Source organism: Zootoca vivipara, chromosome 4 (assembly GCF_965207765.1).
Source record: "Zootoca vivipara chromosome 4, rZooViv2.hap1.1, whole genome shotgun sequence".
NCBI classification, from domain to species: domain Eukaryota; kingdom Metazoa; phylum Chordata; class Lepidosauria; order Squamata; family Lacertidae; genus Zootoca; species Zootoca vivipara.
In genome coordinates this window covers 30,161,488-30,187,517 of record NC_142587.1, presented here as the reverse complement: position 1 = coordinate 30,187,517, position 26,030 = coordinate 30,161,488, and the positions used below count along the sequence as shown (strand labels likewise).

The 26,030-nt window shown below is 40.3% G+C and overlaps 2 protein-coding genes across 10 annotated transcripts in view; one reads left to right on the top strand and one right to left on the bottom strand.

The window, feature by feature from the left end:
* EIF5B (eukaryotic translation initiation factor 5B) overlaps positions 1-9,020 on the top strand; it is a 32,786-nt gene extending 23,766 nt beyond the window's left edge. Inside the window, exons 18-24 of the mRNA XM_035115517.3 lie at positions 613-744; positions 2,788-2,919; positions 3,035-3,111; positions 3,204-3,368; positions 5,573-5,711; positions 7,051-7,212; positions 8,309-9,020. Coding sequence (XP_034971408.3) covers positions 613-744; positions 2,788-2,919; positions 3,035-3,111; positions 3,204-3,368; positions 5,573-5,711; positions 7,051-7,212; positions 8,309-8,416 — 915 coding nt within the window. The 3' untranslated portion in view covers positions 8,417-9,020. The remainder of the gene's footprint in view (positions 1-612; positions 745-2,787; positions 2,920-3,034; positions 3,112-3,203; positions 3,369-5,572; positions 5,712-7,050; positions 7,213-8,308) is intronic.
* A 1,231-nt stretch (positions 9,021-10,251) lies between these two features.
* The window catches only part of REV1 (REV1 DNA directed polymerase), a 42,890-nt gene continuing 27,111 nt past the window's right edge, over positions 10,252-26,030 (bottom strand). For 5 of the 9 annotated variants that reach the window (XM_088668630.1, XM_088668631.1, XM_035115511.3 and 2 more), the window contains 14 exons: positions 25,397-25,525; positions 24,340-24,494; positions 23,128-23,247; positions 21,242-21,462; positions 20,175-20,347; positions 18,346-18,448; positions 17,748-17,913; positions 17,340-17,524; positions 15,341-15,574; positions 14,722-14,833; positions 14,390-14,604; positions 14,063-14,213; positions 12,610-12,712; positions 10,252-10,686 (listed from right to left, as the gene is read on the bottom strand). In XM_088668630.1, the coding sequence (XP_088524756.1) occupies positions 10,575-10,686; positions 12,610-12,712; positions 14,063-14,213; positions 14,390-14,604; positions 14,722-14,833; positions 15,341-15,574; positions 17,340-17,524; positions 17,748-17,913; positions 18,346-18,448; positions 20,175-20,347; positions 21,242-21,462; positions 23,128-23,247; positions 24,340-24,494; positions 25,397-25,525 (2,179 nt within the window). In that variant the 3' untranslated portion in view covers positions 10,252-10,574. Of the gene's footprint in view, positions 10,687-12,609; positions 12,713-14,062; positions 14,214-14,389; positions 14,605-14,721; positions 14,834-14,949; positions 15,076-15,340; positions 15,575-17,339; positions 17,525-17,747; positions 17,914-18,345; positions 18,449-20,174; positions 20,348-21,241; positions 21,463-23,127; positions 23,248-24,339; positions 24,495-25,396; positions 25,526-26,030 lie in introns of all 9 variants that reach the window. The other 4 variants (XM_088668628.1, XM_088668629.1, XM_088668632.1 and 1 more) reach the window with 1 other exon arrangement.

Here is a 26,030-nt window from a genome sequence, read left to right as displayed (position 1 = left end):
TCATGAAACAAGTGTGCCTTTGCCCCAAAAAGGTTGAGAAACACTGGAATAAGGCATGCAAATTGAGAGTATATACACAACTGTTGTAATGTTGTAGGCCTTTTGAGCTTGTGATATGATATTTATATGAATATAAAATATGTAATTTAATACAAAACCATTCTCATAGCAATACACTCCATTTATTTTTGCTTTAATGGTCCTAAGTGCAGCATTGTAATATTTTTTTCTGCCAAGGCCACAGCTTAAAGCAGGGATCAGCAAACTTTTTCAGCAGGGGGCCGGTCCACTGTTCCTCAGACCTTTTGGGGGGCCAGACTATATTTTGAAAAAAATATGAATGAATTCCTATGCCCCACAAATAACCCAGAGATGCATTTTAAATAAAAGGACACATTCTACTCATGTAAAAACATGCTGATTCCCGGACCGTCCGCGGGCCGGATTTAGAAGGCAATTGGGCCGCATCCGGCCCCCGGGCCTTAGTTTGGGGACCCCTGGCTTAAAGCATTTTTCGGGCCTTGAGCTTTCGAAGCTATGATCCACAAATCTGAAGCTGGAAATAATATCTGAGATATAAGCTATACATTGTACATCTTTATCTCTCCTTAGAATCAGTATGAAAAACACAAAGAAGTTGCTGCTGCTCAAGGAGTGAAGATTCTTGGAAAGGACTTGGAGAAAACATTGGCTGGTTTACCCCTGCTTGTAGCCTACAAAGAAGATGAAATTCCAGTTCTTAAGGTTAGGCATACATGATCTTCAAAATGGAAATAGCTAGGAAATCTCAGTGTGAATGACTCTCATTAGGCTGCATGAGGACTATGCTGCTTAGAGTTTCATCATCAGAATAACAACTTTTTCAAGGGGAGAAGTCAGACTTTTATTTCCAGGTAGAATAAAGCATATCTCTTTGATTCAAAGAGTAAAAGTAAAATAAACCAGTAATAGGGAAAATCAGAAAAGTTGTTGAGCCAGCTTTAGTTTATGAACATGCAGGCAGGATCATGCCTTATGAGAAGTACTGGTTGTTCTTAATAGACGGAATACCTGTGTTTTGAAAAGCAGATTGCTGTAAGGTACATGCTGCTCCATCTTCTGGGTTAGCTATTAATTACAGTGGTACCTCTGGTTATGAACGCCTCGGGTTACCTTTTTTCTGGGTTACGAACGTTTTTAACTCAGAAGTGAGTGTTCCGAGCTCTCGGAGGCCTCCGGGAATGCCGGGAGCCAAGCCCCGAGATCTGTGGGGCCTGCAGAGGCTCCGCAACTGGGCTCCAGCCGTGGGAGCTCTTGGAGGCCTCTGCGAATGCCCGGAGCCAAGCCCCGACATCCGTGGAGCCTGTGGAGGCTCCACGACTGGGCTCCTGCGAATGCCCGGAGCCAGGCCCCGACATCCGTGGGACCTATGGAGGCTCCGTGATTGGCCTCCAGCCCCGAGAGCTTTCTGAGGCCTTCACAACTGCCCAGAGCCAGGCCCCGACATCCTCTGGATGTCTAGCAGGTCGTATCCTAGCCCTAAAGTTAGGTAAGGGACACTTACCTAACGAAGACCAAGAGCAGTGAAGCTGTTAAGAAAACAAAGATGAGCCTGGGCCGAAAAGCCCTTTACCAACCCTTGCCCCACCCCCAGCTGTAGCAAGATGGGTGACACCTAGCCAGGTAAGCCCACCTACCCTGCGGGAGGCGGGGAGTGGAAGATTTTAGGATTCTGCAAGGGTTTTGGGGATTTGTTTATGTGAGTCTGCCCTGTGCCTTTGTCTCTGCTTTGCTCCTTCGTTTGGGGGACTTCTGTGGGACTCTGCCTTCTGTCATTGTTTTGGGGATCGTGTGGAGCCCAGTTCAGCTACTGGTTGATTGTGTAACTGCAGAAATGGATAAAAGCACCCCATCCAAACAATGACTATCATCAGTGCATGTAAAAAAAAATGTTAATTTTTTCATCTACAATACTGGCTTATTTATTTTATTTTATAGTACAGTACACATTGATTTTTGCCTTCAGTTTATGGATCAATGGTCTCGTTAGACAGTAAAATTCATGTTAAATTGCTGTTTTAGGGGGTGTTTTTCATCGTCTGGAACGGATCAGTCAACTTTTCTGTTACTTTAAATGAGAAAGTGCGCTTCAGGTTAAGAACAGACTTCCGGAACCAATTAAGTACTTAACCTGAGGTACCACTGTATTCAGGTTCTACATAGCATTAAAAAACCTGTGTAGCTCAGATGCAATTGTGCAAGAATTAAACTGGAATCCGTGCTGAACTATAAGGTATTGCAGCACGCTCTTGCAGGCCATGAACATGCTGCGTGTTTAAAATTATCTGCTTTCAAACTCACCAAAGCTACTTGAATTTATTTATTGTACTTCTGGAGTTTCCCCAGTTGCTTTTGACCATCTGTCCTTTCCTGGGACACAGTGATAACTACTAAGTGTAGGCAGTGAACTGTCTGCTCCAGGGATTGAGTGAGATGACTTGGAGCTTGATTTGTGGCATTTCTATCTAAACCTTTTTTTTTGCAGTGATGTGGTATGCTTAGCTGTTAAGGGTTTGCTTCATATACTGCCACTTCAAGGCATGGAGAAAGCTTTAACTTCCAGTGCTGTGATCCACAGATCTGAAGCTATAAATCATATCTGAGATATAAGCTATACTTAGTTAAATTGTACATCATGCCGCATAGGGATATTGGGATTCTGCTTGTACTGTCCAGATGAGCTGTGAAACTTGGCACGCTAAAATAAGCAAGATCTCTTAAGATGTGCTCTTTTTTTTACATTAAAAGGATGAATTAATACACGAATTGAAACAAACGCTAAATGCCATAAAGTTAGAAGAGAAAGGTGTTTATGTGCAGGCATCTACCCTGGGTTCTTTGGAAGCCTTACTTGAATTTCTGAAAACATCAGAAGTGCCAGTAAGTATCCAATTTTCCACTTTACGATCATAAATTGCTGTGCTCTGAATTGGAGCATATTACGGAATTGAAAACACTGATTAATCGGACTGCTTTTCCTCCCATTTCCTGACAGTATGCTGGAATTAATATAGGCCCTGTCCATAGAAAGGATGTTATGAAGGCATCGGTTATGTTGGAACATGATCCGCAGTATGTAGCTTTTAAAAATATACATTACTGTTCCTATTTGTATAATCAAATTCCTGTCCTGTTCCTCATCAACCTTATATTTTGTCTCCTAGGTATGCAGTAATCTTGGCATTTGATGTGAGGATTGAACGAGATGCTCAGGAAATGGCTGATAGTTTAGGAGTTAGAATCTTTAGTGCAGAAATTATTTATCACTTATTTGATGCTTTCACAAAGTATAGACAAGACTATAAAAAACAGAAGCAGGAAGAATTCAAGTAAGTAGCATTCTTGTGCTTATTTTTTGCTCTGCTGCAAGATGTACAAGATTATGAGAAGGGCTTGTTAGTATCTGAAACTGAAGAATTTTAAAAGTCATTTTCTAAGCTGCTTTTTTTTAAAGCCAGGGGCCAACTGTATATAGGACAGGATTCAAAGAACTATGCATGGAGTTTCTGTACACCTACTAGTGCTTAGAAAGGAGCAGTTTGGCATGTTGTAAGGAACTGCAGCAGGCAAAGGGAGGAAAACCACCAGGGAGGTCTTTCAATGATATAAGTACTTGAACATATACATTAAGTTATTAAGATCTCTAATGCAAGAAAAATAAAAATTCTGAACCGTAAGAACGAAATAGCATTTTACCCTAGGTGTTTTGGTATACAATTCAAATAAATACCAAACTTTTCCGTGTGTAAGATGAGCTTTTTTTTTTTACTGTAAATTAATGTTCAAAAATGGGGGTAATCTTATACACGGATAGTGCATGGGTGATTGGTAGCAGCCGTGATCAGGAGCTTGTGAGCGGGTGCTGCAGAAATTTGGTGGGAGATTGGTTGCTGGGGCAAGTGTTGCTCTGGATTTGCTGCTGCTTCGGTGATCGGGCGTGCGTTTCGCATCTGCTGTTTGTGATCGGGCAGAGGCATGTTGAGTTTGGCGATGTGAGCGATTGTCAGCTTTTGTAATTTGGGTTAGTGGTTTTCAGCATTCCCCCCCACCAAGAAAAGCTGCTCAACTCCAGGCCATCTCCCCCCATTTTCTTAAATTTGAGTCCCCAAATTTGAGTCTTATACACGGGGGCGTGTTATATATGGAAAAATATCAGCCTTTTCTTCTTTAGCAGCTTAGGAAAAAGTAGTACTGTGTAAAGGGAAAATATAAAGGCTTGTGCAACGGATCTGTGTATCCAGATGTAGGAAACACTAAGAGTAAAATATTTTTTGCAGGATCCCTGCATGAAAGGTTTGCAATACATGCACCCATTTAAAAGAATGCACAAGTCTGAACTTCCTCAGTGTATTCCAGAGCTGCTAATTACCTTTTCGTAAGATTGAAACATTTTTTTTGGCAATTTTTCTTCACCTACTTAAGGGTGAATTGCCCCTTTGAGCTCTGCCATTGTTGCCCAATCATGCCTTGTAATTTATATGCTCTGGCTTATCACGTATGATGGAGCTGTGTCAGAATTTTTTTGCTGGCTCACTCAGCTGTGTGAGGGACAAGTGATCTTGTTACAGCTAGTTGCTATGTGTTGTAACTTAGGCTACTAACTCCAGCACCAGGTGCCCACATACTCCTAAAACTACAGTTCACCTGGATAGCCGCAATCCAGGTCTTGTTGATCATTTAAAAAGATACCTGCTCATGACTAGCTATACCATGACAAAGATGCACATCCCACTGAAAACAAGAGTACTGATACACATTACTGAGATGTGCATTGGTTGTGCAATTGAATCCACTTCCCAGCCCAGCAAACAATATACTGTACACAGACTCCTGCTGGATAGCTCAGTTGGTTAGAGCATGGTGCTGATAATTCCAAGGTTGCAGGTTTGATCCCCTTATGGGACGGCTGCATATTCCTGCATCAAAGGGGGTTGGACTAGATGACCCTCAGGAACTCTTCTAATTCCATGAGTGTATGATCTATGTATGGAGCCTTTTCATAATCGAAATAAACTTTTGAAGCAAGGGCTGATTTCTAGAATGAATAGTGGGTGGCCCCAATGAATAGTGGGTGGCTGTATGCAGTCATTTGGCACACAGAAGATGGTAAAATTCTCCTTTGCAAAAGATTACAGGTAACCCATACAGTTGAACAACGTAAGATACCTGGTCGTTTAGTACTCTGCTAAGTGTTAAGGAGGATTCTTGCATATACCAGGTGCAGATATAATGTGTAGAATGGATGCTTTATGGGCTAATAAGAACAGCTTACCACATTTTTACATGTACATCATGGCTACTACTTAAAAAACTTATCTGTATCCATGTTTTACTTGTCTTTACCAAAACCTGTTAGTTCTGGGGATTTTGTTTGGGTTGGGAACTGAACAAGACATGACATTATAAGAGGGTGTTCCTCTTAGCGAAGGTTACTCCAAGTTAGGCACAGCTAAAATAATACGGGTATTTCAATATGCATGTTTACAAGTGATTTTCAGGTCAAGTGTTGAACAATTGTTTTTTCCCCCCATAGGCATATAGCAGTATTCCCTTGTAAGATGAAAATACTTCCTCAGTTTATTTTTAATTCTCGAGATCCTATAGTGATGGGAGTCATTGTGGAAGCAGGTCAGGTAAAACAAGGAACACCCATGTGTGTACCTAGCAAAAATGTGAGTATTTCTATTTTCTTAAACTGAGTCTTAACAGATGGCAGGCTGTGTACTGGCCAGTCAAGATATTTGCTCTCTACTCTGCCTCTCTCTTAATATTAGTATAGTCTTAACTTACCATATGGAATAACTATAAAGCAGGAATGGGTAATCTGTCCCTCCAAATAACGATGCCCACCAGCCCCAGCCAGCATGATCAGTACATTTCCCATTTCTGCCAGGAGCAAGTGTTGTGCATAGTAACCTTCCAGCGTTAACAGTAGAGAAAACAAATGGCAAGTAGTGCAGTAAATGTAGGCTAGACTAAAGTGTAAGTTTGGGCTGCATAACAAATGTTTCCTTCATAATTACATGTCCCTAGATCTAACTTAGCTTTGCAGTTGTGAATCCTAAATTTGACAAGATGTAAATATTTTCTGAAATAATTAAATGCATGAGTAATGGTGGAGCCAATTCAAATACTGACTTAACAATTTGCCTAAATTAAAACTGACCACCTATTGACTAAAATGTTTTCAGCCCAGACTACTTTCCCAGTGGTGATGGGTGTTTCGCAATGTCTGAGGTTCACAGGTTACCGAACTCTGTTTTAAATCATAATCAGTATTACATCATAAAATAGCGTTTTTCAATGCACAATGGAGGGAAAACCTGTATTGTAGCAGTGTAGAATTTTATGTCTTAAATACAGTCATAGCTGTAGTAGCCTTAAACAACTTAGGAGCTGTGTTCTTGAACTTGCATTGAGGTATAAATGCAGACAAGCCCAGGCAGCAGAAGCCCCAAACATGGAATTCTACTTGTGCAAAAGGGGCTTTCTGCCCCTCTTCTCCCCTTGTGCCCTCTGAAATTGGCTCAAATGTATGTTCCAACTGGCAAGCAAAAATGCTTGCACATGTAGAACATTCATCGTATGCCACGTTTAATTCCACCCATCTACTCCTCGAAACAAGGCCTGGTAGTTGTTGCAGGACACATGACTCAAGCCTGGAAGGAGACCCCCCTTGCTCAGAAAAGCGATTAATACTGGCGTGAGTAGGAACTTCTGTACAGACTTCTCCATTATCATCTTGGTAATATTGCCATGGCTCCCTTAGTTCTGGAGGGTAATGTAAGAATCCATATTGTAATGTTCCATTGTAGCATCTCTTTCATATTATGCTAGATGAGCCAATAGAATATTGGCATATTGCTTTGTTATGATTGTATATAGATTTCTAGCAGCAGCTAAGTTTATTTACTATGTCTACTCTAATCCTCCTAGCTGTGTGTTTCTATAAATTAGTTGGGTTGCTAATAAAACATAAGAGCTCTAAAATGTCCTGTGTTTCTGTTGCAGTTCATCGATATTGGAATAGTTACAAGTATTGAAATAAATCACAAACAAGTGGATGTTGCAAAAAAAGGTCAAGAAGTCTGTGTGAAAATAGAACCTATTCCCGGTGAAGCACCTAAAATGTTTGGGCGCCATTTTGAAGCAACAGATATACTTGTCAGCAAGGTAGGTGCTTATGTTGCAAGTGGGATGGGCTCGCATTCTTCGAAAAACTCAGTCACATGTTGTGGACATCAGAGGAGCAACCCTGTGTGTGCGTTTATCAGTTTCTGGTGGTGCACCAGCTGCTCCCTTTCCTGAAAAGGAATGAGCTAGCCATAGTAAATCATGCTTTAGTGCACTCTTTTATTATGCTGTTAATTGGCTTTTTCTTTTGAAGTAGAGTGTTGTCCTTATAAGCGTGTTTAGTTGCACAAGCTTAGTTTCATGGACATGCAGAATGAGCACACAGGTTCGTACCAGTGACATGCGCTCCAAAGTGCTTATTTTACGGCATTCTCAGTATGGCTAAACAGATTAGAGAATCAAGCCAACATTCAACCCACCTGCAGAGTTTTACACTGATGAAATTGTTATAGAAGTCTAGAGGTGGGTAACGAGAGTTGCAGTGCGGCATTATCTAGAGGGCTAGAGCTTCCATAACCTTTACATCCTTCCATCAGAAGAGTTATGGTGATCTTAGGATACCTTTTTCTTTGGCTGTGGCAAAGCTGTCCTGGGACAGATTCACTCTGTCTTTTCTGCTGTTTATGAGGCACTGCATATCAAAGTGTCTTTGGTGTTTTGAGTTTGCTGCTTCTGCTGCTTGTCAGCCTCTTGTTATGTAATTCTGAATATTACAAGTTTCAAATTGTTAGCTGTCTTGTAGAAGACTGATTTTTATTATGATTTGTTATCCCCTGTTTTAGGATAAACAAATCTTTTCATGATGAAATTTGTATTTATTAAATATTGATGGTAAACTATTGATTGTATTTAGCATATATGCTACTGTAGATATGCAGCATAGTTTATTCTTGCTTGTATGTTCTGTCTAGAAGGATGTAGTTAGTTGCACAAAACATCTCATTTAGGTGCTACCAGAACCTAACCTGACTTTAGGTAGCTCACATACGATACATTTGAAGGATCAGGCATCTTTGAGTACTAAAAGTGGTTTGCTCAAATCTGTCTAGTTAGCAATGTTAATTTAAACTTGACATGTCTGAAGCTGCTTATTCATTTGTGTTATCACAATGTGTATTTTGTGTTCTATCTGCAGATTAGTCGTCAGTCCATTGATGCCCTGAAAAACTGGTTCAGAGATGAAATGCAAAAGTCTGACTGGCAGCTTATTGTGGAGCTTAAGAAAGTATTTGAAATCATATGATGTTCTTTTAAGCAATGGGCAAGCTAGCATAAACCCACAATTCCTATTACAAAAATCACCAACAGCAGATTATAATGAATGTGCTGTTGATTAACATCTGGGGGAAAATAGGTGGATAAAATGTTTTCCATGAGAAACCAAGTAACTTTCACTGGTTTGACAGTGGTCAATTTACATGTGCCTGTGCCCCCACTGTCCTCCCCTTTATACTGGCTACTGTTTTAAAGTTTGCCCTTCCCAGATCTCTCATCTGAAATAAAAAAAATTAATTTTTTATGACAGAACTCAACTTTCACTTTTATACTTGGTAAGATCAGTGCTGCAGTATTTGATTGATCAAATTCCTGCAGAAGTTGTGATTCTTGGACCTTTTTTGATGTAAGAATTGTTTATTTATGCATACCTCTTTTTGCCCCTTGATTTCTCAACATTCTTTCTGCTTTGTGCCTATAGGAATTTTTTAAGGTAGAAAAATTAGGTAATTGGGTATCTGTGTTTGCTTTGTGTGAAACAATGATGTAAAAGCATAGTTGGCTGCCTTTGCTTGCACAGTTTGTCAAACTGTAATAATGTTGACCTGCAAAATAAAGGAAAATGGACATTATCCTGTTAAATTACCTTCTAAATAAAGGCAGCACAGCATGCAACATAACTGTCAAGTTAAATTGTTACCAGTGGCTGATACTAATGATTCGTTCAGCTGCCAACTTAATTGGTACTATATATGACTGCTGCAGTCTTGTCTTACTGCGAACAGCTCTACAAGAACTGTTCAGTTATCTGGTAAGGGGACTAGTAGATTAACACTGCAATCCAGTATTTATAGGCACTGAATTCAGGGGGACATTATTGGGTAACTGTGTATATAACCACAGTCAAAATCACCTTTAGGATGGTACAAGCCAGAGAGGATCCTATGTAGTGTGAGCAGCACTGCCCAAGTTTTCTACATGGAAGGCAGATCTTGACAGGATCCTACATGCAACTAAGAACAATTGGGAGCTTAAGCCATGGACAGTATCCTAGCCTGCACTATGCTGAAAACTTTCAAGCTAAACATAACCAAGAAGGGTTAGGGGGTTTGTGGGTATCTAGTTGCAAATATTCAACCATGTGTGTCCCCTCACCCTTGTAAATTCTGGGATGCAGCCACTCATGGGTGAGTGGAAGGGAAGGTAGAATTTCCCACTGGCCCCCAATATCTACTAGTCAATTAGGACAATGAAGTAGGTACAGGTAAGCCAACAGCATCCTTTCCACAACAACACAGCCAGTAAGTCTGGGTTAATGGGAGGGCACCACAGTGGATACAACTGAGCTATGTTAAACAACACTGTGCCATACTCTCACTGCGTATCTTTAGCCTCTTTTCACATGCAGCCTTCAAATATTTCACTGGGCTTTTAATAGCAGAATCACTAAATAAAAGGGAATAAGCTGTGATCATTAGGATGCTGAAATTTGCTGGAAATTATCCTATACTTACATGAAACTGGAAGAGAGCACTGCCTTTAGTCAACACAGTAGAAGCAACACCTAGAAACTCCTTAGGTCCATGCTTGTCTGCTCCTAAAGTCACTATGCAAACAAGCATACTTTGGGAAAAGGTTACGAGGGTGAAAGAGTCTTTTTAAAAGAACTGTATTTCTGTCATACCACCACTTTAAACAGGTATGTTTGCCATTGTATGCTGTCTGTAAGCTTGAATGGATGGAAGTGGAATATATAAATGTTTAAACATTAATGCTATTTTATCGCATTATTGACTAAACAGTTGCTTGAATAACCTCTTAGAGAGTTACCTCTAACAGAACTGGAGCACTAAGACAATAGAATCTGTACAAATTACATACAGTTCTTTATTAAACAACTGTAAACACTTCACTGTAAAAATCCATAAAACTTTTATAAACCAACATTTTGTAAATAGATTCTATACTACAATAAAAGAATTTGAACACAGTTATTTACATGCAATACTGACAAATTTTGGCACTTTCTTGAAAGGAAATGTACAAAACACTTTCGTCTTTAAAAAAAAGTCAACTTATAAAAACTTAGCTTTACTATCATGCACTTTGCAAATACCTCACAAGCACTTATGGCACAGCTACCAGAGGGCTCCAGGCTCTCACCACATCCTTCCTATAAAATCAGTTCAGATAACTTTCAATGTGCTTCCATAAGTTTGTTGCAAAACCACTTGAACGTTGTCAAGAATGAAGTCAAACGCCATGTTCCAAACTGATTCCACGGACTGCTGCATTAGCCTGTAGAGGGGAAAACATGTCTACTCTTAGAAACTGATCATCACCACCACACATTTTCATAGCCTTGCAAAGAAGGGGGGAAGGTGCAATAGCCAAGAGTCGCCAACCTTTTGGGGCCCAGTATCTATTTTGAAACATATAAGACTCCCATGGGCAATAAATATAGCCATTTCACAGAAGAGAAACGAGTAACTGAGGCAAGAATAGCATGATGTGGTTTCAAACCCAGTTTACAATGCTATTTTGCAATGTTCCTTCCATTACAAGGAAAGTTGGCCCACACTAAGGAGCTGCTGGGGGAAGGAGCAGCTGCAGACCCCACCCCCAGATAGATTTCTTTCCAGGGCTGAGCTGTTCATAAATTCAAGCTCTGGTTGGATGGTGTTAAGTATCAGAAGTTGAAGTCTTTCTGCCTATCTCCTTGTCTGTTCCCTCACCTCTAATGGGGAGCCTGGCTGTGCTTTGTTGGTTCACAGCCATATGATAGGGTGACATTACCCATTTTTCATTCCTACCTCTAGCACCAACTTCAGTCTCTTGCCTGCCAAGATCAGATAGAGCATTCCATTCCTCCCCACCACTGCCCCCTGCAATTCCCCTCAAATGAAAAATGCACATGCACATACAGAACTGAATACCACTGAAACAACCATAAATACAATCCAGCAATCCTATGGTTTCTTGGAGAATGATTCATGGGCAAAGCAAGCATTTGCTCTCCCTTCCCAGAGAGTCAAGACAAAGCGCTCTGCCTTCAGAAGATGATCCAATGCCAGATTGCTGCCTCCTTACTGCTGTAGAAGGGGATGTGCCAGGAGAAAGCTTGAATCTGAAGGACCCAATGTCTTCCCAGTCACAACACAGGCACCCCAAAAAGCCTCCCACAGAGTGAATTATACTAGCCCTGGAGTTGGTTTCTGTCCTATTGTCCCCAAAGGGAGGGGAATAGTATAAATTTTAAAAAACAAACAAGGAACACAAAGGCACTCACTTCCTATTTGGTAGGGCTTTGCATGAGAGGTTCAACTTTCACTGCCTATGTTTTTAAAGAAATGGTTGGCAACAGTGGTGGCTGGTCCATTAGGGCTACTGGGGAATGGCCCAGCCAACCTCAGTCTGCCCTCAGCCACACACCCCACCTGCTTGCCTTCTTTCTTACTAGTCTATAGGGCAGCACTGCCTACCAGCTTCCTCCTCAATCTCAGTGTTGCCCATGCAGGGCAAGAGCTATGGGGACAAACCTTACCTGGCTCCACCTGTCATTGGCTATAGTTCTGCCTGTCAATGATTCTAGATCCCTACCTTCCCAGTCACAATGGGAATCAGCCACCATGGGTTGGCAGATGGAAATCTCTCTTCCTGCAGAAAGAAGCAATAAATGGCAAGCCAAGCCTATACAAGAACGTATGAGTGAACTTCCTTTGCCACTGCAGTACAGCAGTGCCCCAACTCAGCTACTGCCAACAGGGAACCCTCTGAAACTCCCTTTGCTACAGAAGAGGAAGGTGCTTGGTGTCCACGGCTGCTTTCAAAATGCTAGGGAGGAGGGGAGAAGAACTAGTTTCAATGGCATTTTAGTGAGTGTCAGAAGTATTTGTCTGTTTACAACTCAAACTTAAGGCAAAAAGTTCACAAAGGACATGGCATTGCAGATGTTCTGATGAACTTATCTACCATGGCAGCTTGACACTGGAAACCTCAATAGCCACAAACAAATGCTACAATGAGAACAAATGCCAAAATTCTTTACAACAAGTAAACCAATAAGCACATGGAAAGACATTTAGTTGGGAAAAGGAACAGAATGAATAGAATGAGAATTAACACTTCTTTTTTCTGTCAAGCTTTCACACTTGCCTTTTCAGATGGCTAAAGAAAGTTCTTTAACAAAATGTGATTTGTTAAGACCCAAATTTAAGCTACCTTTTCATATATTTGATGACCAGATCCAACTTTTCTAAATCCTTTTCTTCTATCAAATCAGTACAGTACTTCACAACTTGTAGGATGTCTTCCTCCATGGGATCTGTGAAATGAAATGGACAAAATTTTAATGCATTTTTACCCTGCTTGTGGTATTGTGCCTCACAATAATAAGAGACACAGGTCCTGCCACTAGTCTTACATACTACAAAAGACCCACAAAGTAAGGGAAGTGGAGGTAAAAAGTAAGAAAAGGCAGGTCAATCTTCCAGTTAGGACAAAGTGAGCTCTTTGGGGGAAACCATCCAGTTCAGGCCAGGATGGTCTTCCCTTGCTGGAGCTCATCTGAATAGCAATTGGTGGTTCCTGTTCCTATAGTCCATGCATGGGGTCTAGTGTGTTCACATAGAGCTATTAAATACAGTCCTAACCCCACTTACCCAATGAATTCAACCAAACTTACCTCTGAGTAGATGTGGTCAGGAATAAATGTGCTTTCAGTCAGGAAGGGTAGTGTGACACACACATTTATAATCTGCTATTATTTGGCAGTGGCTGCTGCTGCTGCTGTGACTAAAGCCCTTGTATGAAGATTCTCTAGCCAAGTAAAGTTCTGTCTCTAGCTTTCCCTTCTTGGAGAAGGTTGTTCAGTGAAACCTCCTTCAATCCTCAGGCAAACTCATCTTTAGACCATGAACTGTCTGGTTGTTGGCGTGAACATGGCATTAAGACTGCACCTGTACTCCTAACAAACTATCTCTATCCACAGATCAATATGCAAATTTTGACCTATTATTAATCTTGAGCTGTTGATGACTGTAGGATTTATCAGACACTTGCAGAACCACTGCTTCCTACAAATAGTAACCTCAGGTCTGTAATATCTGATCATTATGCAATTTGAAACCAAGGTTTTAGGAGATACCATGGCCCAAATGATGCTTTCAGAAATGTGAATGCCCTTGGAACATTACCGAAGAGTTACGTGAGAGCCCATCTTCTGCCAAGCAACAAAGAGAGTAAGGCTGCACATGCTTATTACTGCTAAAGTATTACTTTCCCCCAGTAAGACGATGGAAATAAATTATACAGTGGTACCTCAGTTTTCAAACATAATCCGTTCCAGTTCTGAAATGTTCGAAAACCGAAAACTCAATATGGAAAACAATAAGGAAGCCGCGTGGCATGTTCAACTTCTGAAGCGCGTTCAAAAACTAAAATGTTCGTCAGCGGAAACGTTCGAAAACCAAGGTATCACTGTATTTGAAAGGAAAGAAATAGGGGTCCCTAATATGCAGTGATGTCTGTCAAATGGCAATTAGTGGTATCCAGTAGAGAGACAAAGCCTTCCAGTTCAGATTTTCAAATGAAATTTTTTAAAATGATAATTCTATTTTTCTCATTGGAAATATTTCCATACAAACACAATTCAATGAAAAAACTACAAACTTACCTGCTATGGTTGTAATCCATTCTTTGAGTAAGGCTTTTACATCATTGAATTCAACAGCTCCAGCTAGATTAGGGGCCTTATTAGTGCCATACAATAGTGGCTGTGAAACAGATGGGGTGGAAGTATTTGCTGTGGTTTGTGCCAATTCCACCTGTTTATGAACAAAATACGTAAGTAGTACTGCACATGTGAATTTTTTTCTTCTGTATCTTCCCAACTCCAAACCTTAAAAAAGCAGCTCAAGCACTCATGACAAGACAAGCAAACAAACAATAAAACATTAGCTTAAAAATATTTGAATGCTGTATTTATTTGTGATAAAGTTACCTGAGAGTTGTCAGTGGTTCCTCCTTCCTGTTTCAAGAAGTCATCTATTAATTTTTGTGGGCTCCCAACAGAAATTGCCATACTTTTTGCAGGGCTCCCAAAGAGCTTGTTTTTTAAAGGACTGTGGTTCTTTTTTACTGGGCTGACCTGGTTTTTTTTCCTACTTCTTTTCTTGTTTTTCGTAACAGGCTTCAAGTTCGGCAAAGGATTCTTTGCTAATGGGAATAAAAGGAGGTAGAGTTATCGAGCACATAATGACTAAAGAGATGATCTTCACCCAGTTATTTCCATTATAGTGAACATTATTTGACGAAGTTCTACTGCAGACTTACCAGTAGTACTTTGCTGGAAAACTGTCCCTATAGGTTTCTGTCTTTGATCATAGGCCTGTCTCAGCTCTTCCTGCAACTCTAATGGTAGTGCAGCAAAAACTTCAGGGTCCACCTAAGCAAGGAAACATCCATCTGTGGTTATACCAATGGTGTATAACATTGATGTTTACATTTCTGACATTTGTCTCATTTATGAAATGGATTACAGTGGTACCTGGTGTTACATACTTGATCCATTCCGGAGGTCCGCTCATAACGAGGCACACTTTCACTAATGGCACCTCCCGCTGCTGCAACGCCACCAGAGCGTGACTTCCACTTGCATCCCGGGGCAAAGGTCGCAACAAGGGGCATCTACTTCCGGGTTAGTAGAGCGCGTAACCCACAGCATTCATAAGGGGGAGGGTACATAACACGAAGTACCACTGTAATACTCAATGTTTATAATAAAACATCAGTCTAAATTATAAAAAGCACTATGCTGTTTGTAACTTTAGACAGTACAGATTTCTTCAGAGCAGGAAAACTAGAAATCTACAACCCCCCTGCCCTGAGCAAATACTATATTACTAAATGCAAAGGTCTATTAGTGTGTTATCAAACACATACTGTCATTCACCTGTGAAAATGCTGGCAGTGCTATTACATTTATTCCTGTATCATTGCTTGGTTCTTTGACATCTGGTATTTGTAAGAGAACTGCCCCAACAGGCTGTGGAGGAAAACTAGTATTGTATCCATTAACAGGCTCCTTCTTGCTACTATCGCACGTCTCGGCTTGCTGAAGAGAATACATTTGCTCTATTTGATCTCGAAGATCAGGTGGGAGTGCTTCCAAAACAGACTGATCCAGCTATGAACAAAAACAACGTTCATCTTTCAGTTTCAGAATAAATGACTTAACCACACACATTTGAAAGGAGGAGAGGGAGATTATGTACAGTGGTACCTCCGGTTGTGAATGGAATCCATTCCGGAGCTTCAGTTGCATCCCGAGGAATTCACAACTGGAGGGGCTGATTCTGTGTATGCGCGCGGGGCGAAACCTGGAAAAATACTTCCGGGTTTGCTGCGTAGGTATCCCAAAGGATACGTAACCAGAGGTGAACGCAAGTAGAGGTACCACTGTATTATTTTGTGCTTGATTAATAACACAGATACAAAAGGCATAACGGAAGAAGCTGTTTCTTCTCCTGTACTAGTTATTTGTGTTCTAATAAAAATAAATGAAAGAGCTTGTATGGGATGCATATTTCATTTATGGATCACTTCCCATGAAGCATTCTACACTAGCATATTGTTCATACAATCAATGCCTAGATGTAGCTATACCACATTCTATGCACTGTCATGCAGATACAGCCAAGACTCAGGGACAACTTAAAGGTTAAGTCTCTCATATGCTAGTGACCAAAAAGCTATCTGCACAGCAGAAACCCACACAGAAGCCATTAACAACTGCAAACAACTTATCCATCCAAGAACATGTGTTTTGCATATGTTCTCTTGCAGGATTTTAGATACTTTTAAATTAATGTTTTATCATTGTTACAATATATTTTCCATGTAAATGAAAACAAAAAGTTAAATTAACCAATTCAGACATAGCACCTTCATTCCTCCGTTTGCACAAGCTGCAATTAAGCCAGAAAGTGTTTGAACACAGTTTTCCAAATCAGGATCCTAAACCAACTTAAACCATGTTTTAGGATCCTGACTTTTTCAAAGCCAATAGCCATGATAGCCTGATTCAGACAAAACAGGAAACCATGGCTAATTAGTGACTAACTGCATTCAGGAAAGCTGCAAAGGGAGAAACAAAGGCGCTGCATGTGTGCACAAGCGGATCTTTTATATCACAGCATATTAAGCTATGATTGTCCAAACTGGGCCAGATTTAATCCAAAGGATAATGACTACGAAATTATTACAGTATTGTTTGAAGAAGAAAAAATGCCTCTCCACAAGTTTAATATCTCATAAGCTTCCCTACAGATTTCAACTACATGAGAACACTGGGGAAAACTAACTGTTCCCATACCTTAAGCAATACACATTTTGCAGTATGAAGGAGATACTGTACAACCTTTCTTTCTAGTAATCTGTGAAAAACAGTCCAAAATAAAATTCTAAGGTTCTCTCAATATAGGTCATGTCTGATCATTCTCCCCAAAAGGTTGAAATCTGTCAGTCCCACCCAGTATGCATCAAAGCAAAACAGAGCCGTGTTATGATCAGATTACCATCAAGTATGAAGCAAAACTCAGCCACTAGATTCCCTCTTAAAAATGCAATATTATCTCTAGTTCCAAACGATTCTGCCCAACAGAAATGCTAACAGATACAATTCTATATTCTTTTGTATGGCAGTAAATCCCATTAAGCTTTAAAAATGTTTACTTCCAAGTAGACATGTATGGGACTGCACTTTAAATGTACTAATGTGTTCACATTTATTGCTTGAGGCATTCCAAAGACTCATGGAAAGTATCACACACTGAGTGGGAATACGTAGAATAAAAATATGGATCTTATCCATTATTTGCTTTGTATTAAGAAAGAACAAGAAAAACTTCAGAACATTCTTTACATTGTTCTTACCAGAAAGAAATTTTTACCTGGGAAGGTGATGGTACCTCAATACTTAAATTAAGTGTTGATTTTATACTGATAGGCGTGTGCAAACCATTCAGACTGACTGCAGGCTCAGATTTGTTGGCAACACGATTGGCATTAGATGACGCCGGCATTGTACATGCTTTTGATGTGGAAGATATTTCAACATCCACAGCAGCCACAAATACTATGAATGCAGAAAAAAGAGAAAAGTTTAACTGTTCAGAAATACCTTGCACATACAATTAAAGGAGCCCGACTACTCTGTTTTACTTTCTATTATTGCAAAATTAAAAGTTATTAATGAAATACAAAGAAGTTATCAATAAGAAAAATGTTTACAAACAAAAATGTGTATAAGATGTCAATAAGATGCCATGAGAAAGGAAACACGGTTTCCATTTACTGACCTTCCTTGTGCTGTTGTTCTGAGTTCTTTATTCCTTTTGAGACTTGCAGAAGATCAATAATGGAATTAGCTCCACCAGGTAAAAATCCAGAATGTACTGATGAGCGAGAAGAAACAGCTGAAGTTGTTTTATTAGCTGGAACTAACTGATGTACTTGAATTCCAACCTAAAAAGCAACAAAAAGGCACATTGTTTCTAAATAGAAACCATTTTCAAGAAATAATGTAGCTAATATTTTAAACATTACTTATAGGAGAGTATTTAAATTCTTATATAATATAATAAGCTGTATACACGATTGCTTTCTGTTTATGGTGACCAAGACGAAACAAACATAAGTATAATAAGCTCAACAGTCTAAAAATGGAAATATTGGCCTTTCAAAACAGGTTATTTTCTAGAAGTCTTTGTGATTTTACTCAAAAGCTGATATCCCCATTTAAATAAAAATATTTGGACTGTCACTGTCCAGTCTCTCAAACACTTAAAGTCACATTTTAATTCAAACCAAAGTACTAACCTCATCTGTTTTCAATGACGTTGATTTGTAATTTTATCACCCTGCTTATACTGTAACCTTAATGGAAAAATCACTTACCCCTCTCATATCAGAAATATTCAACTTCATCGTGTGAAACATGTTCAACATTTCTTTACCAATCACTTTGGCACTATCTGTTGCATGGTCGAGAGTCACAGTCCTACAAAGAACACACATTTTAAAATGCATTAAGTTATTGATCAATGGCTACTACAGTACTTGCAATAGCTATACAGTACACTACTCCAGAATCAGCATGCCTGCAAATACTAGTTGCTAATGATCTATCAACCATGGGAAACAAATGTAAGGGGGATAGGATAGAGGTTTTATAAACTTATGCATGGTGTGGCTTGTGCAATTATAGAGTTCTACTATTATGAGTGGAAGAGAAAAAGAACTCTAAAGCATCCAATGGCAGGAGATTCAACACAGTGTTTCATTTGCTTTTAATTTCTTTTTGCTTTTAACTTGTTTTTAACTTTGTATGATGTTACTGTTTTGTTGTGTATTTTTATATTGTTAAGCATTTGCAAAGAGACTTAGACATGTCTTCTGCTGATGTCCAGGAATTTATTAAGAATTTAATGTGTAGTTTACTTCTTGTTTCTTTGGCAATCACTCGTAGCCGAGTAAGATTGTCCTCCATAAACACGGTTTTAACAATGGGTCCGTAAGTGACTGTGGAGGCCAATTCTGGATCCACACATCCTTCCACAGTGGGGACATTGGTTTCCAGGCGGGAGTTGATCACGGTGTGGATTTGCCAAGCGTGCCTTCCTCTAAGCACGTTTCTCCCTTGCGTCCTGAGATCGAGTTTCTTCAAAGCCCATGACACCTTTGGTAAAGTCTGTTCTCCAACTGGAGCACTCGCAGGCCAGTGTTTCCCAGTTATCAGTGTTTATACTACATTTTTTAAGATTTGCCTTGAGACAGCATACAGTAGTACTAATATACATGTCTACTTCAGAAGTCTCTTTGTTTAACTAGCTGTTCCCGGCCCCGCGTTGCTGTGGCTCAGAAAGAGAAACGTGCCCACGCGTGTTCTGTGAAATCCCTCCACGCCACTCCAACCCCGGCCCTCCTCCACTCAGCGCCCCCGTTCCTCACCCCAGCCGCATGATGCCACAACATCCCTCTCTCTGGTCCCTCCACTGCATGACGTCATCTTCCTCCCGCGTGATGGCACCCGTCACCCCGACCCCTCTCTTCCACCTGCACACCCCATGTGTAACTTTGGAAGGGCCTGGCCTGTTCCCCTGGCTGGGCAATGCCATGTTTTTGTGATGTCACAGTTAGTCTGTAGCCAATGGGAGCATCCTCAGCTGTGTTGCTTTAAATGTGTAAGTAACTTCCCCACACATATTCTGTTATATCCCCCCACCCTGCCCCACCCCATTCATCCTCCCCAAAGGCATGGCCCTCCTCCACTCAGCGCCCCGTTCCTCGCCCCAGCCGTCACGACACCTCTCTCTGGTCCCCCCCTGCTGCGTGACGTCATGTTCCTCCCATGTGATGGCACCCTTCTCTCTCTCTTCCACCCGCACACCCCATGTGCATCTTGGGAAGGGCCTGGCCTGCTCCCCTGGCTGGGCAATGCCTTGATATTGTGATGTCACAGATAGTCTGCAGCCAATGGCAGCAGCTGAGGCATCCTCAGCTGTGTTGCTTTGACATCCAGCAGATGGCAATGTTTTTCTAAAAATGCATGTGTTTACCTGTCACAGGTAAAACCTCTGTATAATCTAGGTATATAGAAACACTCATACACAGTGTGGCAACGTTGTGTCAAATTTTCACAGCAATCAGTCACATATTTTCAGAGAACGTAGGTTAGTAACGAACAGACAGTTACATTTTTATTTACTGGTATATAGATTGTTTACCTGGCAATACTGTCACAGATTCCATGGCCTCCAAATTTTGCAGGTTCTACTGGAGCCCCAGCTTTTCTGGCCATAATTTTGAGAGTTAATCGTTTGCCTTTCATACCAGCAGCTTCCAATCTACGTTGGATCTCTTCTGAAAGACTCAAAAGGAAAGCTTCTGCTTCTTTTGGCTAGAAATAGATAAAATGGGTTGTAAAAAAGTAAGGAGGAACAGTCTAATTCTATAGTTGTATTGACAGAATTAATCCACAACATTTATAAACCATAGGCAGGATTCACAAAACAAGCTGCGCCAACAGACTTCCACTTGTGCAATGGGGCTTTCCGCCCATGCCCCAAAATTGGCTTGGGGCAGGTGTTGCTAGAATTCCCAGAAAAGTACCCAGGAGAGGGGAGATAATTTCATCTGGCGGTCTGAAATGCTTGCATAGACAGAATGGAAGAGCACTGACTCTGAATTCCACCCCTTGCATTTATTTTTTATAAAATGTATTCATTAGTTGGCTCACTTGGTCAACTGTACATGCTTTCAAACTTCCTACCTTCTGCATTAACTTAAACAGAGCACACACCCTTACACAGGGTGAAGGTGAAATTTGGCGGATGCGCCCAGAGCCCTGCATAAGCAAAGAGTGCACCTTAGTACACATCCAACATTTCTCCTACATCTATGCATTACAGTGAGTGTACTCAGCTATTGCTGACAAGAACTCTCTAATGATCATGCAAGAAATCCCAAACATTATTTGAAAACCAGTTATACACTACTTATGTACAGATTTCAGCATTAGGAACACAGGGAGGTTATCAGACCACTGGTCCATTTAGTTCAGTATTATCAACAATGATTGGCAGTGGGACTGCAGGATTTCAGGAAGGGATCTCTTCTAACCATAGCTGAAGAAGCAGGGGTTTGAACCTGGGAACTTCTGCATGTGAAGGAGACACTGAGCTACGGACAAGAATTAAACATAGAAAAAATGCAGCTAAATAGCTGCATTACAGACAAGTTATTTTAAGATACTGACTTATTACTGCACAAAAGTTATGATTATTATTTTTACCTGGGTAAATCTTATACCATAGTTTATCTCAGCTGAAACAGATTTTCTCTCTTTTTCTCTTTGAACCAGCCTATCATCCAAACCACGGCAGAATCTGTAGAGCATTTGTCCTGTTTTGGGGCCAAATTCTTTCTGAAGCTTTGACATTGTGACACACTGCAGATCTCCACAAGTTTTTATACCCAAAGATGACAACTTGGATTCCATTGTCCTACCAACGCCTGAAAAAATAAATACATTTTTGCTTTTGAAGTCTACAACTGGGAAATGTAATTCACTTAATAAAACCAATGTGTATTAATATTTATGACTGCCCAGAAACTATGAGTACAACAAGCAACAGTGATGCCAAATTCTGGCATTCACATTTCAGCAAGCAACTAGAACCACCACATATTACAGGATCTAAAATAATTCTGAGCTCTAAGTAAAAAGACCACTAGAGACTGTAAAACATCTGAATATTGACAAATTCAAAGGGTACAAATGTGTTATTTTGCCTTGCTTGTACATTTTATAAGCGATAAAACAGCTCAAAATGAAAATGTTTTAAGCCACAGCCACTCTCAAGCTTTGGAGAGTGTTGTATGCATTTCTTACCCAGCATGATCATAAATCAAATGCTTATACTGTATCAATTTAGTAGGGGATAATCACTTTCAGAGTTAGAATCATAGAATCATAGAGTTGGAAGAGACCACAAGGGCCATCCAGTCCAACCCCCTGCCAAGCAGGAAACACCATCAAAGCATTCTTGACATATGCCTGTCAAGCCTCTGCTTAAAGACCTCCAAAGAAGGAGACACCACCACACTCCTTGGCAGCAAATTTCACTGTCGAACAGCTCTTACTGTCAGGAAGTTCTTCCTAATGTTTAGGTGGAATCTTCTTTCTTGTAGTTTGAATCCATTGCTCCGTGTCTGCTTCTCTGGAGCAGCAGAAAACAACCTTTCACCCTCCTCTATATGACATCCTTTTATATATTTGAACATGGCTATCATATCACCCCTTAACCTTCTCTTCTCCAGGCTAAACATACCCTGCTCCCTAAGCCGTTCCTCATAAGGCATCGTTTCCAGGCCTTTGACCATTTTGGTTGCCCTCCTCTGGACACGTTCCAGCTTGTCAGTATCCTTCTTGAACTTTGGTGCCCAGAACTGGACACAGTACTCCAGGTGAGGTCTGACCAGAGCAGAATACAGTGGTACTATTACTTCCCTTGATCTAGATGCTATACTCCTATTGATGCAGCCCAGAATTACATTGGCTTTTTTAGCTGCTGCATCACACTGTTGACTCATGTCAAGTTTGTGGTCTACCAGGACTCCTAGATCCTTTTCACATGTACTGCTCTCAAGCCAGGTGTCTCCCATCCTGTATTTGTGCCTTTCATTTTTTTTGCCCAAGTGTAGTACTTTACATTTCTCCTTGTTAAAATTCATCTTGTTTGCTTTGGCCCAGTTGTCTAATCCAGTGGTCCTCAACCTTGGGCCTCCAGATGTTTTGAGACTACAGTTCCCATCATCCCTGACCACTGGTCCTGCTAGCTAGGGATCATGGGAGTTGTAGGCCAAAAACATCTGGAGGCCCAAGGTTGAGGACCACTGGTTTAATCTATTAAGGTCATTTTGAAGTGTGATTCTGTCCTCTGGGGTATTAGCCACCCCTCCTAATTTGGTGTCATCTCAAGCCCATCATCCAAGTCATTGATAAAGATGTTGAATAAGACTGGGCCCAAGACAGAACCCTGTGGCACCCCACTAGTCACTACTCTCCAGGATGAAGAGGAGTTGTGTTCCACAGGGCAAAGTCTTGGGTGGGGAGCTGAGAGAACTATGACTGAGTCTCTATACAAAACTGGAGTGATTATACTAGCATAAATTTACCTGGAAGATAGCTAGTAAGTTGGCTTCTGATAAAATCATCCACTTCTTCTGGCTTTAAGTGATATTGTCCATCTGGCTTTGCTCGGCGTGTTGCCATTCTAGCTAGCAAAATGTTTGAACCTAAAAAAATGACAAATAGAATGTAGCTGAATAAATCCAAATTGTTATTAAAAATATTAATTCACACTTTGGTATATCACCATCCCGGAGAAGAGGAAGAGGAGGGTGGAGCTTACGATTTATGCCCTCAGACTTATGAACACAGGAAGGCAGTTACAGCACCAGTCAGGTCACGTGTTGTTGTTGCTGTTTTGCTATAAACACGAGCTATGCAATTTCCTTTGGTAAATGAGAGCCTTTCTTCACACTGCACATGGCTTGACTATAGAATTTGCTACCACATAATGTAGTGGTTCTTGAGCGGATTTAAAAGAGGTTTAGACGAATTCATGGAGGATAATACTATAAATGGATACTATCCATGACAGCTATTACTATCCCCAGTGCCAGAGGCAATATGCCTCTGAATACCAGTTGATGGGATTCACAAGTAGGGAGATTGCTGTTGCACTCAGGTCACATATGCAGACTTCCCATGAGCATCTGATTGACCACTGTGAGAGCAGAATGCTGGACTACAAGTGCATTTGGTATAATCCAAGATGATTCTTATGCTCTTATGAGTGTCAGTAGCAGCTACAGGAGAATATGAAGAAATTATGCATACTGCACTAAAATGTGGAGGTGGTTGCATGGGGAGGGATGAATGGAATTATGTACCCCAACTCCAATAGAGACATCCAAGTGCCCATCTGGTTTTCCAGTGTTCTGAATCCAGTGTACAGGATCAACAAGCATGTCAAGCTGAGAGCAGGGAAATGATTCTGCTGTATCCATCCATGTATTCAATGTAGGATGTGAAAAGTGTAAGGATGTGTGTATATTAAGGTGTGCATTAATGATCATGTCATTTATTTTATCTGCAGAAATTTCTATAATGTCAACATTAAGAAAAAAGATTATGGTGATGAACAAGATAAAACCAGCAATAAAATTACATTCCTAAAGTATAAAATACATTACAAATCAGTAGATTAGCTTAATACATCAATATAGCTGGATTAACCGTCATGTAAAGCCCGGGCGAACATTTGTAATAAGTGCACATTTGTATTACCGGTAAGTTGACATTTAAACCCATCATGAACTAACCTATTCCAATGGAAGCAGGACACTTGGTCTTGGCTTTTATTTCAGAACGGATAACACTTGCTAATTCTTCCGCTGTCAATCTGGTTTCTGCAATGATTTCAGTGATGTCAACTAGTGCTTCATCACAACTGACTGCTTCAATGTTATGAGTATAGCTATCAACACAAAGTAAAAGGAAGTGAAACAGCAGCAATAGCTCACCAAACATGGGACAAATAAAATCTCCCCAACTGTCTTATCTTCTAATTCTATGGAACCTAAATATATAACTGTGCACTGGAAAATTCATAGATAATACTACTTTCCTTCTTAGGACTAAATTTATGTTAGTAAAGTGTGAGCTCGAGAAGTTTTACTATAGTCTTATTCCAAGCATTTCATTAACACCATCATTTCATTAACTCAAAGTAATATTTAAAGGGTACATCAACAGAAAATCTGATGCATTAGGACCAGTCTAGATGAGATGGAAACATGATTCCTCTGCTCAGATAAACAAGTGGGGAAATGAGCTCTTCTTTTTACCCAAAAGAGGAAAGCAAATGTGGGGAACTGAACCATCCACGCTTAACTTCCCGGTAGCCTGCCATGAAGTTATGAACTTCTCTCCACCTCACCCACACTCAGTTTTTAGTGTGTGAAGTAGCTCCAAACACCACATTTAAGGTGAATGGGCCAAACAACTGAGTAAGAAATGAGGCATCAAGCCAGGTCTCAGTTTAGCTCTTAGAATTCCAGGTAAACACTATTTTTAATATAACATTCAAATATGAACCAGGTTCTCCAAATCCACTGGGAATTCTTTACCTGGTCAGCCAATGCTGAATCAAACTGATCTTGAAAATCCTATTTTAAAAATACTCTGGTGTGCAACCTCTAAGGCATCTCCCGCATTGAAGGTTTTGTTTCCAAAGCATACAGCATTACAAATAACAGTTTAAAGGCAAACTCACAGATTACTCTTAAATTAAAACAGAAAGACATTTTAATGAAATGTCTGCAGGAGCATCTGAAACCATATCAAAAAGAAAAATAATTAATTTCTCAGTACTTTTACCTTGCCAGGGTTTCATACATGCTTTGTGCAACTTCTTTGTATGCCTGAAAGTCATAGGGCACAGCGTGAAGATTTGGACACAATCGTCTTGCTTGTCCAAAGAACATTCCATTCTTTATACCAACTTGCCTAAAAACAACCATAAGATTGGTTTAATATCAACAGCCTCTAAAGTTAAAACAACTACGGATTTGGAATTTTTCACTGTTCTTGCACCAGGAGATAATAAAGTGCCCTCAAAGAGGCAGATTACTGATAAATTACAAAAGTCACTGTATGTAAATGTGAGACCAGATGCCCAAGAAATTGCTGATAATGGTGGTAAAATCCTAACAACAATATATCAGACCATATCAGACCATTTACTGCCACGAATTAGAACTTGACTTTTTTCCACATTGACTTTATATAAGGAATGGACAATGCTTCTGGCAACTAGCCTGGATTCAAATCTCATAGTGGTCTGGTCAGCACAATACACCATACAATTTAGAAGCAGAAGAGTGTGGTGCAACAAATGGAATTTTTGCCTCTTTTACAGTAGGCTTCTTTCAACACACACATACATTGTCCTCTTGCTATTCTCCAGCCAGGCAATTAAGATGTATTTTTGGAGATCAGGGACAAAAATAGA